Source organism: Copidosoma floridanum, unplaced genomic scaffold, assembly GCF_036245765.1.
Source record: "Copidosoma floridanum isolate Cflo_tuat_1 unplaced genomic scaffold, Cflo_Japanese_pri ptg000028l, whole genome shotgun sequence".
Lineage (NCBI taxonomy): Eukaryota > Metazoa > Arthropoda > Insecta > Hymenoptera > Encyrtidae > Copidosoma > Copidosoma floridanum.
Window position 1 is genome coordinate 3750437 of NW_028321905.1, and position 16206 is coordinate 3766642.

The following is a 16206-nucleotide window of genomic DNA, read 5'->3' on the forward strand; positions in this document are numbered from 1 at the left end:
AGAGGGGGCCCGAGGCAGACGGACGGAGAAGGGGCACAGTTGCATATATATGTAAACATATATATGTATGCATGATGTTTGTTTACTCAGTAGCAGACGATGCAGTGCACAGGCGACAGCTGTATTATACGTGCTTTAATTCATTTATGTCAACAAAATAAACATATCATATTTCTCAAATTACCCCAATGCCTAGATGATAAATGATTTCTAAATAATTTAAAAGAATAATTAAAAATTAAAGTTTTTTATAATTTATTAATGTACACTACCGACCAGAAAACAATGTAATTTTATTATTTTTCATTCTGATTCTTTTCATTTCATCCTTGTATCGTGAGCACTCGTGGTGGATACGTAAATTGAAGAATTCATTTAATATAATCTTAATAAGTTGTGTTCTATGATCAAACATTGCTAGCTGATCATATATGTGATCATCATTAAAAAGTGTTCTTGGCAGTTGTCTGAAACATTTACTAATCAGAAAATCTATGATCTTTTTTTCTGTAAACAGATTATTCCTATACATTCTTAGAACCCTTTCTGCTGTCTTACAGATAGTTACAACACTTTTTGACGGAAAAATCAGGCCACCCCTATCTGTACACTGAATTAAAGGAGAATAAAATTCAGTTGTTTGTAATTTAAGTTTACAAGTAGTGCAATCAATTTTTGACCGAACATTTTTTACAACAAATCCCGAGATGTATTCCACAACATCATTGACATAATCAGAAATGTACCATGGTGCAGACTTCGTATAATCATGGTCAGTGAATATTTCAAAAATTTGATGTTCTTTACTTCTGTCAGCACTTTCAGATTTATTTTGACCTTTGACTTCACTGGGATCTATCTTTAATAAAAGTGTGTCATCTTGTGGTATGCAGTTTGAGTTAAAAGATGTAGACATGTTTACATGTAAGAGAAGCTTTTTATACGCAGACTTGAATTGTTTGGCTGTTGGATTGTTGTTCCATCCGTTCATTCGACGTATATATTCAAAAAAAGTTTCCAAGTGGTCTTGTGACAATTTATAAGTGAGAAGAAAATTTATTTTTTCTTCTGCTATCAACTGCTCTGCAAATTTACAAACATTCTTCAAATCAATTATTAATCCAATGAATCCTGTGCGACGCTTTGATTGTAAAACAGGCACACCAGCAATTTTCAAAGTACTTATGTAGTCTATGTAAAGTGTAACCTTATACTTCAATTCATTTAAATTTGTCTTACTGATTGGAAGTTTTGACTCTGATTTTGCATAAATATTTTTAGAATTAAGTACATCAAATATGTCATTAACAAATTTACATAGTTTAGCAGTTCCACGAGAATTTTGAAAATCTTGCAACTTTAAGTGATCTTGCAAATAAGTTAAAGCACTTGCAACGCAATTACTGAAAGTTTGGGCAGCCAAATTAACTTTCATTTTTTCATCTTGATAGTTTATGTGTCTTCTGCGGACTTTTGTTGCCAAATGTAATCCCTCGGACTCTTGCAATTTAACTAGATTTACAATATGATCCCATTTGATAGTATTCCCATCTTTATCTTCAAATTGTCCATAACTACCTAGAGCATTTCTTATTAGTTTGATCATATGACAAGCGTCAAACAAAACATATACCGGTTTTTTCGTACATGGATGCTGAAAAAAAGGTCTCAACCCGTCAAATTCTGACGATTTTAACTTTGACCCTAATTTTTCAGCCATAGAAATGTTTGTACTAGCTCCATCAAAGGCAATAGAAACGACGTCTATACCTTTTTCATGAGTCGAGATCAAAATGTTTTTGGTAATATAAGCTTTTTCTTGAGCTGATAATGAGTCTATCAAGTAATAAGCCACCGGTTCCTTGAAATTTTCGTTAAGGCACACTAGCATGAAAACCAACACCATTGTTGCGGGCTGAACGTTTTCATCACTATCATTTTTTTCCTGAGTTCCCATATCAACAAGTCCATGATACTCCTGACAACTTCGGTCCCACTCAATATACTTACGAATTGACATTTCATCTAGAGTTAAATTAAAAACCAATCTTTTGTTATTCTCAGCAGCTTTTTTCACTTTTTGAGAAATTTGTTCCAAAATTTCTGTAGAAATTCCGGGTTTAAAATTACAAGAGTGCGTCCAGCGCCTCAAGGTCGAAGGGTGGGGAATGGGCTTTTAAGTGTGAACTTCTCAAATAATTATAGGCGGCCGGGGAATGAAAATGAAGTGACATTGCGAATGTTTTAATCTGTGTAGGGAAAGGATGACTTTTTTTTTTGAAGAACATTGCTCTTAATAACTGTTGAACATTCTCAGGGGTGGTATCCTGCAATAATAATAATAAAAATTCGATGTAACATTTTCTTTATAACAATTGTATGTATTTATTATCTTTTTTATTATACATGTAAACGTATAAAAAATAATGTTACGGTGGAATCAGATATTTTCGGATAAACGTGTATGATATACGGATAAAGCACGACAACTATTACTAAACCAGAATAAACAGTCTCCACAAGGACAGTCAATGGGACCTTGAACTGATCAGATAACTAACACATTAAATACTTTGCAAAGAAGGTATAAATTGAGTAGGTATAATTTTTTGTATAATATACAAATTATTTGAAAAATCAAAACAATAGTATAAATTATTTTAAAAAATAAATCAATTAGTAAAACAAAGCATGTTTGAAAAAAAGTATAAATCATAAAATAACTTTAAAATCGATGGTCTTCAAAAACTACCCAATAAAATAAGGTTAAGAAAATCATTAAAAATAAAGTAAATATTTTTGGCTTTCCTACACATGGTACAAAATCGCATTTTTTATATTGTTGCAGCAACAGATAACACAGGACCACAAAAAAAATTTCAGCATACAAATGAGCGAAGATATATTCCCAATATAATTTGAGGCAAAGAATCCGAATGTTGTCCAAATTGCTCCATCACATCAAGATTTTTTTCATCTAAAAGTCATGGGGTGTCAAAGCGTATCGATGTGCCACGCATATCGTACCTTACACGGTGACACTATGATATCTAATGTTATTTCATCCTGATTTAAAAAAAAAATCTTGACCTGATGAAGCAATGTGAACAACGAAATCGAATTTAACGCCTTACATTACACAGAGAATATATAAATGTAGATATATATCTGCTTATTTGTGTGCTACAATTTTTTTGTAATCCTGCGTAATTAATTATGAAATACACAAAAAAATCATACTGTTAAAATAAAAAAATTTGTTCAATTTTTTTAGAGCTTTATTAAAAGAAAACTTTCTAATTAACTAACTTGAAGATTTGTCAAATCAGAATCAGATATGAAGTACTTGGACTTCAAATTATTAAGCATATCTTTAAAAGTTTTCATTGTCACGATTTTTCGACGACTTTTTTGCCTCACGCGCCTCGATTCCTGTCTTTTGTAAATTGTATGTTTCACAAATTTAATCCATGCCTCATCTGAAGTGAAATCCTCTCTCTTTAAGTACTCAGTTGTAAAACGAGATGTTTTTACTGCTATTCTGTTACCAACCTTTAGCTCACTATGATCTGATTTCATCCTAAAACAGAAACACATGTAAAAATTGTTTTTTATTTGCACTCTGCATTGTTTTGTAAACAAACCTTTTATTCTGATTAATATTTTGATCTGAAGAATCGCTCTTTCTTTTATTTACATTTAAAGTCACTTCTTTTTTAGAAGCTTCTCTGAAATATAGTGTAATACACTCATAAAAAATGCATATTTCACAAGAGTAATTTTTAAACTACCACATACGTTTCACCATCAAGACTATGATGAGAAATGTCGTCGAGCGTTGACTCAGCAGGCATGCTGACTCCTTCATATGAGTTTTTCGTTTTTCAATCAGTCTGGCTGGCAATACTTGAGAAGTTGTCAAGCGTAGACGCCACAGGGATGATAACTTCTTCATGACTGACAGTTCTAAAATCTACTTGGCTGGTGACACTTACAAAGTTTAAACTGAAATCATTCATAATTTTCATTAAATACATTACAGATGGATCACAACATAAGTGCACTAGTACAAAATTACTTGATTTTCAAACTGGGAGTAGCAGAAGGTCGTTAACGCCTCAAAGTTGTAATTCCATCAGTGTTAAAAAAATCATCTGAAGAGAAATGGTCGCTGCATATTACAGCACCACTGTAGCAAGATTCTCGACCAATACTTTGTAACCATTCTTTTTTCCTTTGTTCATCTTTTGGAATCCTCGAAAATTAAATTTTTATTTTCAGTTGCATCTTATAAAATACCTAATTCTTTAAGTCATCGGAAGACTTCAAATAACTTACTTATGAAAAGATCGGTTGCTATTAGCTGAACTTTGCTCTGCTGCACATACTACACATAATTTTACCATTGTAATAAATAATTAACTTGCTTCCAAAATATTTATAATTAAAACTATCCTGAGAATTGCTCAGCTGTCATGCATCAACCTATATGACCTGCACTGCATCGTCTGCTACTGAGTAAACAAACATCATGCATACATATATATGTTTACATATATATGCAACTGTGCCCCTTCTCCGTCCGTCTGCCTCGGGCCCCCTCTCCCCGAGTGTGCGAGAGAGAAAGACTGACTGCCCTCGTCTTCTCTCTCTTTCTACGCGAGCTTCACTGCCCCGGCTGCTATTAAGCAGTCTATTCTTTATATGTCTATGGTGCAGCCCAGCTTAAATGCAAGGTCCAAATCAAGCACCCTAGCTTGGCTGCAGGTGGGTTTGCAATACGGCGCTGGCTTGGGCGCAGCTTGGCCAGACATGGCAACCCTTTTGCCCAGTAATCACCCACTTTCGTTTGCACTAATATTAGATATAAATAAGCATGCAAGGTTGTATATATATATTCCGTGTGGGTCTGCTCGCACATATGTCATACCAAATTTGTGTACTCATATAAAGACGTCTCTGTATTATACTAATCTGCATACGAAAGTGGGCGACTACTGGCCGAAAGTCATGCCAAAACAAGCCAAGCTGCGCCCAAGTCAGCGTTATACAACATACTCATTGGAGGCCAAGTCAGGTGTCAACTTGCGGTTAAAGTGGGTAGCGTGGCAGCCAAGCTTGAGCTCAGTTTCCTCCCACTTTTAATTTCTACCTGGGGTGTATGACTGTGATTATAGACATGTATTAATTTAGACTGTTCGATCTTATGTAAGGCGCTGAGGCAACAGTAGAAAGAGATAGAAAATAAACGTGGGTATCTGTCTCTCTTGCACATTGCCAAAAGTAAAAATATGCAAGGAAATAGAAATCCTCGTTCAATTTTATGTTTTGTTCTGCTTGTGCTTCAGTGCCGTACATAAAAATGAGCAGCATAAATTTTTTATGCGTCTGAAATTGTAATAGAAATAAAAATCGCACATTTGACAAAAATAATTATTTTACCAACTACACATAAAAATTTGACAATTAACAATTGTTTAACAAAAACCGAAATCAAGTTACGAATGATTAATACTAATTTTGTTAGTATAGACACGCTACAAAGGGTAAGAGAAATACTTTTCATGTATATTGGCTCTACGAACTCTGCGAGCAACTTGCTAATTTTGACTTGAAAAAATTACCCAAAACTGAGAAATCGTTAGCAACGTTTGAAAGCGCTTTTTTAAAAACTGTCAGATCAATCACTTATGCAAAAAAAAAAATAAATTTTACGCCGTCGTACGAGAGATAGTGGCGAAAAGGATCTTCACATATTCCCACCACTATCGAAACCTTCCGTTAGAAAAGTTCCGAAGCCAATCAAAGGATAGCTACAGCATGAGTGTAAGGGGAGACTTATTTATCCTAGGATTCCCGTATACTCAAGCGTGGTCGGTCATTTATCAACAGGGCTCTTAAATTTTTTAAATTAATAACACAAGCACATATCAACCAATGACCCAGGGCACTTACTAGCCACTCTACTCAATAATTAATTATAATCAACTGATAACACAAGCTCCTAGCACCCAATGAGCCAGAGCGCTTACTGGCCACTGTAATAAAAAAAAAATCGTGAATAATAACGCTAGCGCCTATCGCCCGATGACTCAGGGTCGGGCTACTCGTATAGATAATAACTAAAGCGACTATCACCTGATGACCCGGGGCACTTAGTAGCCACTCTAATAATTCCTAATGCAAGTGACTCACCCGATTACCCAAGGCACTTAGTGGCTACTCTAATACATAATTAAATCTTCAATAATAACGGAAGTGACTATCACCCAATTGTAAGCGCCCTGGGTCTTCGGGTGACAGGCACTTGTGCTATAAATTAATAATATACATCGTTTCATATAGCGACCAGTAAGCGCCCCAGGTCCCTTAGGTTATTAATTAACCTTTTATTAATTTAAACAGTAGCAAGTCAGCACCCTGGGTCATTGGGTGACAGGCGCTTGTGTTATTAATCAATATGATATATTGTTTAATAAAGTGACCAGTGAGTGCCCCAGGTCATCGGGTGATAGGCGCTTGTGTTAATAATTAATATTTTATCATATAATAGTGTAGCCAGTTAGCGCCCCGGGTCATTGGGTAATAGGCGCTTTTGCTATTAATTAATATTTTATTATTTCACAGAGTGGCCAGTAAGCACCCTGGGTCATCGGGTGATAGGCGCTTGTGCTATCAATTAATACTTTATTATTTAACAAAGCGACCAGTGAGCGCCCCAGGTCATCGGGTGATAGGCGCTTGTGTTAATAATTATTATTTTATCATATAATAGTGTAGCCAGTTAGCGCCCTGGGTCATTGGGTAATAGGCGCTTGTGCTATTAATTAATATTATATTATTTTACAGAGTGGCCAGTAAGCACCCTGGGTCATCGGGTGATAGGCGCTTGTGCTATTAATTAATATTTTATTATATCACAGAGTGGCCAGTAAGCACCCCGGGTCATCGGGTAACAGGCGCTTGTGCTAATAATTAATACTTCATTATTTAATAGAGAGGCCAGTTAGCGCCCCGGGTCATTAGGGGATAGGCACTTGTGGTATAATATTACAATTTTTAATTTTCGCGAGTCTTTGGCAATGCCCCTTTACTGCTGTGCTGTCTGCTTGACGGAACATTCTCCCTAGATCGTGTAGCTATATATACGATCTAGGGAAAAAGTTCTGATGTTGAATCTGCCTAACCCTTAGAGAATATATACATGGAGGAAGCATTGTATGCTCCGACCGCGAGACGAGATGAGAGAGACAAAAGACAAATAGCAGTACAACCTTTCTCTCTCTTACACGCCTCTGATTGGTTGGCCCCCTTCCGTATATATAGGTATAGTCGTATCCACGAGTGGCGGTCGTGGGGGAACAGAGCAGATCTATGTAACCTAAGATCTGATAAAAAAAAACTTATACATTACCAGAGAATATAGAATATATCCTCTTTAAGTATAGAAGGCCAAAGCGGAATTCTGAGCAATACACACTAAAACAATAATCTTCCATTGCAACATAATTAAAACAACATAATTTGAATAAAAATTTCCAATTTTAATTAAAGCCCTCATACCTAGTTAAACAGTTCATGTATGGCTAATGACTCAATTGGAATGTTTGACTTCGATAGCTGAGCGGTCAAGAATGCTCGATTAGCTTCTGCGCTCTGGGCTTCGGATCTGACCTATGCTTTTTTTTTTTTTCAGGTATACATTTTCATAATACTTGTTTTATTACATTTCGTTTGTTAATAATTTTTATGTATTTTTATAAATAAATTTATTTTATAAGATTTCACACTTAAATAATAAGATTTAAAAAACTACTCTTGGCTAATGCCAACAAAATACTAATGCGAGCATAAATTCAATATTATACTATTACAATACGTCGTATAATTTATTTTTTATTGGCATTACTCAATGGAAACCGACGGGAAAGTGGCAGTATTTTTCATTAGGATAGGATACATGCAGGATAAAGGGCATATTAGATATTAGAACCCCAATAAATCCGTATCGATCAATGCAGTAAATAATTAAACAAATAATATTTACACTTGTAATAATAATAATATACAAAAAGTATTTACACATTTTTGCATTAGTATTTTACTGGCATTAGCGAAGAGTAGTTTTTTAAATCTTATTATTAAAGTGTGAAATCTTATAAAATAAATTTATTTATAAAAATACATAAAAATTATAAACAAACGAAACGTAATAAAACAAGTATTATGAAAATGTATACCTGAAAAAAAAAAAAAAACCATAGGTCAGATTCGAAGCCCAGAGCGCAAAAGCTAATCGAGCATTCTTGACCGCTCAGCTATCGAAGTCAAACATTCCAATTGAGTCATTAGCCATACATGAACTGTTTAACTAGGTATGAGGGCTTTAATTAAAATTGGAAATTTTTATTCAAATTTTGTTGTTTTAATTATGTTGTAATGGAAGATTATTGTTTTAGTGTGTATTGCTCGGAATTCCGCTTTGGCCTTCTATACTTAAAGAGGATATATTCTATATTCTCTGGTAATGTATAAGTTCTTTTTCATCAAAGCTTAGGTTACATATATCTGCTCTGTTCCCCCACGACCGCCACTCGTGGATACGACTATACCTATATATACGGAAGGGGGCCAACCAATCAGAGGCGTGTAAGAGAGAGAAAGGTTGTACAGCTATTTGTCTTTTGTCTCTCTCATCTCGTCTCGCAGCCGGAGCATACAATGCTTCCTCCATGTATATATTCTCTAAGGCCTAACCCAACGCTGTTTGTTACTTTTAAGCTATAATTGATTACTAGAGTGGCCAGTAAGTGCCTCGGGTCTTCGAACTAGTGTTATTATCAAACATTTTTATTATTTATGAGAGTGGCCAGTGAGCGTCCCAAGTTTTTGATTGATAGTAGCTTGCAGTATGGAGAGTCAGTGCCCTGGGTCATTGGGTACTACGCGCTTGCGTTATTATTTAAGATTCTTGTAAGCAACTGGAATCGGGTCAAGATGGTGAAGATAACATAGAACAAGGAACAACATGCAGAGGTTTACTAGACTTATGTATTAATTTATGGAAAAGTCTACAACAATAGGACTGGACACCGGAACCTTTTTTTCGTTAGCTCGATTAATTTGTTACTGACTCGCTCGCCATTCACCCGTGCGCACGCGCATGACACCTTAACCTCCAACGCCCAGGGTTAGCGTATTCGTAAGCATTTTTGACGAGTGACTGGCGGTGTGCAAGGGCAGTTTTTTTATTATTGAGGTGTAGCATCTATGGTCTAAGGCTCTACGCCTTGATTTTTTTTACCAACCGCTACGGCACGGTATCTCGTGACAGCAACGAAATCATAATATCGTACTAATGCCAGACGCTCCGTTACTTATTTTTATATACACCTGCGGCTCTGGACCAAACGTCAGCCGCTCGTATACATTTTCACCACTTTACTCTCTATTCACCACACTCTTCACCATACAAGAAGCCGCTCCTTCTTGTAACTTCTCTCGATACAACACGGTTAATTCATGGACCGCACGCTTATAGTTATTTGTGTTAATTTTGCAAAGTTGAGATTTCCTATGTGACTTTTGAATTCGTTTATTAAATCAACTGCTTTCGTGTGAGTAAGAAACGCTGATCCTACGTATTATGTTTCTACTTGCGTAATTGCATTATTCCAATACCTCGCATGCATACCCTATAAAAAATATCAGCGCTGAAATCAGTCGTAAACTACATCGTTGATTTAGCGTTTATTTTATGTTAAATCAATTCTGATTTAGCATTGAATTAGCGTTTATTGTAAACAATAATAGTAATTAACTTCAAAACAGTGCATTTTTCATGGTTGCATTAAAATAGATTATTTTGAAGCTTACAACCTGTTCCAACAACCTGTTCCCCAGTTGATAATAAGTCAACGTTGATTCAACGCTGAATCAGCATTGATTCAACATGGAATAAACGCAGAATTAGAGATGTAATTTACGACTTGTTTCAGCATTGATTCATCACTGATAGTTTGGATAGGGTATCTATTTGTTCTTTTTTCGTTACTTCGTTGAAGCATTCATCAAACGAAACAGTATAAAAATCACTACTCTGAATTTGACTTTTAGTTATCTTTTCAGTATATGGTCCTAAACCACAATAAATATTATACGCTAATTAATCTTTTGCTAAACTCATTTTGTTGGAAAATTCCTCATTGAATTCTTTCATCATCCTTTTAATGGCTTTATACACACTCTGCACCTTTATTTAAGGAATTGTGATTATAAACTACGTTAAGTATCCAAATGATCTCAGCTTTTGTTAAACTGTCTTTTGAAAAATATCCAACAATACTATTAGAATGATTAACTGACGGTAATGACCATTGGCTGGTTTTCGAGACTTGTGGCGTACTTACATTTTTTGAAACTGACGTACTGGATGCATCATTGTTTGGAAAAAAGTCCTGAATATTCCTGGTTTTGCTTGCAGTTTCTTTTTCTGTATGTTCAACACCTTTTTCGTAACTTTTAACGGCAGCTATTCCCATATTACTGAACTCGAAAGTTTTTTTGCATAAATTGCAGTAAGCTTGATATTTACTTATTTCTGATGGTCTTACCCATTTGTAATTTCTTGTCCACTCTGGATTAAACATAACTTTAGACTGCAGAGACATTTTAATAGTTTCAACACTGTAGAGTCTTGCAATTTATAGTTCATTTTTGTCGTAGCCAAAATAAATAAGTAGAAATTATGTGTTATCGATAAATAATTTAACTCACCTTCTTTAGAAATCTTAACTAGCTCACTTTTTTTAGCTCACTTTTTAATCCGTTTCTTATTCCTTTTTTAACAATGCAGTAACCTAAGAACAATTTAAAATTCTCAATAAATGAATGTCAAGTAACACAAAAAAATTACAATAAACTTTTCTTATATAAGATTGTTAAAATAATTTAAGAGAAAAAAAAATCTCGTAGGTGTGTATTATCTTATGATTATTTTTCATAGGCAGATAAATTAATTTTAAAAAATACAAGATTTTGTACAGGAAGTATTACTGTTGAACGTACGTAAGGATTTTATATTTTTGCCTAAAAATATTATTTAGCTACGAAAATCAACATAGATTCTTATAATGTTCAATACTTCTAGTAGTATGTTATATATACGTATGATATATCTCAGTTAAAAATGTATAGCTATAATTATACCTATAAATTATAGCTATAATTATAGTTATAACTACCTATAAAACAGCTATAATAATGTATAAAATTCAGCTATAAATATAGCTATAAATTACAGCTGTAATCTTTTCACAAATTTTGAATAAAAATTAGTTTAAAATCAGATTTTTTCAACATATATCGATCAGTATAGACGGTATCATCCGCGTGATAATAGTAAATTTTTAAACAATTTTTAAAAAACTTTAAATTGTATATGATTTCTTGTTTTTTTTTCTACTTATTCAAAAATACTTCAGGCTTCCAGTTTTACTGTTATCATACGGATGATATATACCATCCGTGCTGATCGATATATGTTGAAAAAATCTGATTTTAAACTAATTTTTATTCAATATTTGTGAAAAATTTACAGCTGTATTTTATAGCTATATTTATAGCTGAATTTTATACATTATTATGGCTGTTTTATAGGTAGTTGTAGCTATAATTATAGCTATAAATTATAGGCATATTAATAGCTATAAATTTTTGACTGAGATGCGTACTGCCCACTTAGTTGCTAACCTGCAAAAATGCAGGACAAGAGAGTAGTAATGCTAAAATCTCTTTTTTATACATTTTTTCTAGATAACAGCGATAACACTTTTTTTAGGACAAAGTAAAAAAAGTTAACAATGCAGCAAATATTTCTTACAGACTACCTAGATTAGTCAGAGAGACAATAAAGTAAAATAAAGTAATTCTAAACAACTAATGAAGCATGTTATTTTTAAGTTACGTCTATCGCCCATTGACATTAAACGTTTGAAACTGACCATAACCTCCAATTGTTTCTTACAATAACAACACAACACCCACTGCTACAGCCAACGATTTATCTTGTTGCTTTTCTTTTTTTCCTCTCGCACGTAAAGATCACAGCATTCTATTGAACTTGGCGTTAAGCCATCGTTGATCTCAAAGTACAACATATAATGAGGACTCGAATACTTAGATTAGATAGTCACATGTTGTTTGTTAAATTTTGACAATCGAAGTCGTCACTTAAGTTATTGCAATTGAGCGGTGAAGCTGCGGTCACATGGAGTACGGAGACCGTAAACGGAACTTAAACAAGCCTATCAGAGATCAGAGGGAGAGAGAGGAGTGCGCTGTACAGAAGCTATCTCCTTCTCAATTTTATAGCTTTAGGCTGCTCCTGTACACAAGACACAAGAGCGTGCGGACGCGTGTACACTGTACCCACGTTTTCGTATACGCTTCGCACACAACGAGACATTCGATATTCGTCGATATTCTAGTAACAATATGGTAAATTGTAGTACTATACTAGTAGTACTAGTATTTTACTGTAGTGTCGATCAGTGTTGACTTGGCGAGTGTCTCGATGTGTGCTACACGCACGCGAACGTGGATGCACGCGCTTAAGTAGATACGGCCTTTATAGATAAGTTCCGTATCAGGGCCCTACGATCTGACGGATAGCGTACCGTAGCAAAGAGAAAATCTCCAACAAGGCTATCTATACATATTAGTCGTGTACATATAACTTGTAGATATGGGTATACTTTTTGTAGGTGATTTTCTCTTAGCTACAGTACGCCATCTGTCGAATCATAGGGCCTTCATACGGATTTAGTATAAGTACTCCGCGTGACCGCAGTGCAAGCACACCATGAGTCAGAGGCGCCAACATCAAACAAAGCTCAAATTTTTGAATCCACTAATAAATAATTAGATCTAATTGATAAATGCATGTACCTTATAAATAATTCAAACAATTCCAAATCTTCTTTCTAGGCAATCACATAAGACAAAAAGTTGACACAAGTGAATACAAAAAGGAAAGGTTTTTTATTTATAAATACTTTGTTAATTTATATATGACTAGGTGTTAAACTTTTGAAAAATTACTTTTCCAGGATACCACAGTTAATTCCCTGAGTTTTCCCGGTTTCGATGATAAAAAAAAAAAAATCCCTGAGAATTCCCAGATTTCCAGGTTTTCCAGGATCTGTAGAAACCCTGCGAGCCATTAACAAGGACCAGTTGTCCTGTCCGATCAAACTTTGGGGGGTTACATTGTAATACGGTTGTATAAAAACGCTTGGTTTGGTGCTCACCAACCATACTAGCTCGCGCGATAATGATTGCGTAGGTAGTTGCGTAAGTGTAGTCGATACATACCGATAGCACCCCTCCTGTCAAATCTCACCCGAGATCTCATCTGATATCTCATGTGATTTCTCAGGTGAGATCTCATGCCAAATTCTCATCTGAGATCTCAGGTGAGATTTCTGAAAGAAAAATAAGTTAAAAAATTTCTTGCAACGATTATAATTTATACATTAATAGAATGATTATCTAAAATATCAACTGTTATAGGAAAAAAAAAAAAAAAAAAAATCGGCACTATATGGGACATGAACTCGAGCCCCCCGTTTATCAGGCATGTATCTTATCGCTTGGCCAGAGTGGATGAGATACTAGTCCAACAATTTACGTCTATATAAATTGTAAGTGCCATGTGTTATTGTTTTTCTTATTCACAACTGAATCATACAATTATTAATTGATATAATTCTTCCCAATCTTAATTTTGATAGTTAACTAACTAGATAATATGCAGGAACATTATTTTCTTTACAAACAATATTTTCTTACTTAAAGTTACTCTTGAGGGGGCTTTATATCCAAGTAAGGCATAAGTTTTTAATAATTATCATAAATGTTTATTTAAATTTAATGATAAAGAAAATCTACAATATAAAACAGGGGGACTTGATATGTTGTGAATAAATTGTTTGAAAAAAAAACCAAATTACTTGCGTGTATATTATCTTTTTATGAAAAAAACTTTATAAAAGTTGAAAATCCTTAAAGCTTTTCATGATACTTATTCCAACTTTTCTTTCGAGCTTCGCCCACATGCGTAAGTGCCCCCTCCTCTCATCTCTTCGAGAGCGAGTCGGCCTCCGAAATTCTCCGTTATTTTCCTTTTTCTTTCTCCTCTTATGCCCTTTTGTCTTCTAGGGGAGTGGTCCTCACGGACCTATCCCATGCGGGGAGGTTAGTTTTTAGTCGGTAGGCACACCGGGTGAATCCGACACTACCACCGGATTAGCTGGGGTGTCTATGAAGATTTTCCCCTCCCCGCTCCATCAAACAAAAAAAAAAAAAAAAAAAAAAAAAAAATCCAACTTTTCAAACTGATTATACTCCTTGAAGAATTTCCGATAGAGTAATTACTGTAAATTTTTTGATACAATACATGTGTAATGAGTTTGGTGCAATTGTTTATACAAAACTGTAGGTTTTCACTCGTTTTTTGCGTTTTCGGAAAACAACTATATTTTACTCACTATAAACATGAATTGTATCAACAAATTTCTAGTGATGACTTCATCCAAAATTCTTCAAGGAGTATAATCAGTTTGAAAAGTTGGAATAACATAAATAGCTTTAAGGATTTCCAACTTTTATAAGTGTTTTTTCAAAATAAGATAATATACACGCAAGTAATTTGGATTTTCTTCAAATAATTTATTCACAACACATCAAGTCCCCCTGTTTTATATTGTAGATTTTCTTTATTATTACATTTAAATAAACATTTATGATAATTATTAAAAACTTATGCCTTACTTGGATATAAAGCCCCCTCAAGAGTAACTTTAAGAGAGAAAATATTGTTTGTAAAGAAAATAATGTTCCTGAATATTATCTAGTTAGTTAACTATCAAAATTAAGATTGGGAAAAATTATATCTATTAATAATTGTATGATTCAGTTGTGAATAAGAAAAACAATAACACATGGCACTTAAAATTTATATAGACGTAAATTATCGGACTAGTATCTCATCCACTCTGGCCAAGCGATAAGATGCTTGCCTGATAAACTGTGGGCTCGAGTTCGTGTCCCATATTGTGCCGATTTTTTTTTTTTTTTTTTTTTTTCTATAACAGTTGATATTTTAGATAATCATTCTATTAATGTATAAATTATAATCGTTGCACAAAATTCCTCAGGTGGGAAATCACATGAGATATCAGATGAGATCTCGGGTGAGATTTGTCAGGAGGGACACCTTTCACCGAATGCGCCTCACCCATCCCCTCGATGGTAAAGCTTATACGCTCACATGTTGAATGCTCTTCGGCACTTACCAAAACACCCTGTATTTGAACCATATCACGTCTCCCATGAAGGCCCCAGCGCTTAGCGACGTCCGAAGTTATAAGAGTCATCGTAGATCCATCATCTAAAAATGCGTTCGTGTCAAGTTCACTTGTTGGGCTGTGAATTAATAGTAACCGGTAGTATCCTTACTAACGCGAATACGCGGTCTAGTCACAATGCCCAGCTGTCGTCGTTTACTTCCGTATACTCTACGGACAGTGTCGCTAGTCGCGGTGTCGAATGGCTCTCATTAGTGCGGCTTTTGATATTTTTTGATACCGATATTTTAAGTTACGTCAATATCGATTTCCAAATATCGATATTTTTCAGATATCGCGCATCCCTACGTGGCGCTCGGGGAAGGTTATTACCAGCCCCACCTCACGTGGTAGGTTCGAACACTTGCAAATCGAATAGGCCACCAGCGACTGCCAGATCTGCTTCTTTTAACGTAAAGTCGGCCAACCGCTTAAGTTCCGTTTTTGCACTTGAATTTTCCGTGGCATAACGGTTATATACGTATTGCAGGACTTGCGGCAATTCCCCTCTCACGCTCAGAGCAATATCAAGATTATGCAAATTATTAATAATCGCTCAAACCGAGATTCTGAAAGGCTGCAACCGTATTGCGCAGGCTTGAGGCAAACTGAGGCATTGTGACTTTACCGCTGTCTAAATGCGACAAATCATTGAGGTCTTTAACGAGTTTCAACGCAATGGCCCACGCTTTGCCAAAAAGTAACCCTAAGGTAACCTGTTTGAAGTGACGACACTCTAGCACGTTGCCGGAAAAGGCAGACAGAGCCTTTGCGTCAGTCAATCGAGACAACAGCTGGG

At 34.9% G+C, this 16206-nt stretch overlaps 1 protein-coding gene across 1 annotated transcript; it reads right to left on the bottom strand.

The window, feature by feature from the left end:
• Window positions 1-3286: 3286 nt before the first annotated feature.
• Window positions 3287-3854, bottom strand: LOC149373729 (uncharacterized). Its single transcript, XM_089595776.1, has 3 exons — window positions 3799-3854; window positions 3645-3728; window positions 3287-3580 (listed from the first exon to the last, which is right to left on the bottom strand). Exons 1-3 carry the CDS (start codon window positions 3852-3854, stop codon window positions 3301-3303), a joined length of 420 nt encoding a protein of 139 aa, XP_089451902.1. The 3' UTR covers window positions 3287-3300.
• Between the last annotated feature and the right edge of the window lie 12352 nt (window positions 3855-16206).

Coding starts and splice junctions, on each gene's coding strand:
- LOC149373729 (XM_089595776.1), bottom strand. CDS start 3,854: ATGCCTGCTGAGTCAACGCTCGACGACATTTCTCATCATAGTCTTGAT. Junction 3,729..3,798: donor CATAGTCTTGATGGTGAAAC/GTATGTGGTAGT, acceptor ACTATATTTCAG/AGAAGCTTCTAAAAAAGAAG. Junction 3,581..3,644: donor AATATTAATCAGAATAAAAG/GTTTGTTTACAA, acceptor TTTCTGTTTTAG/GATGAAATCAGATCATAGTG.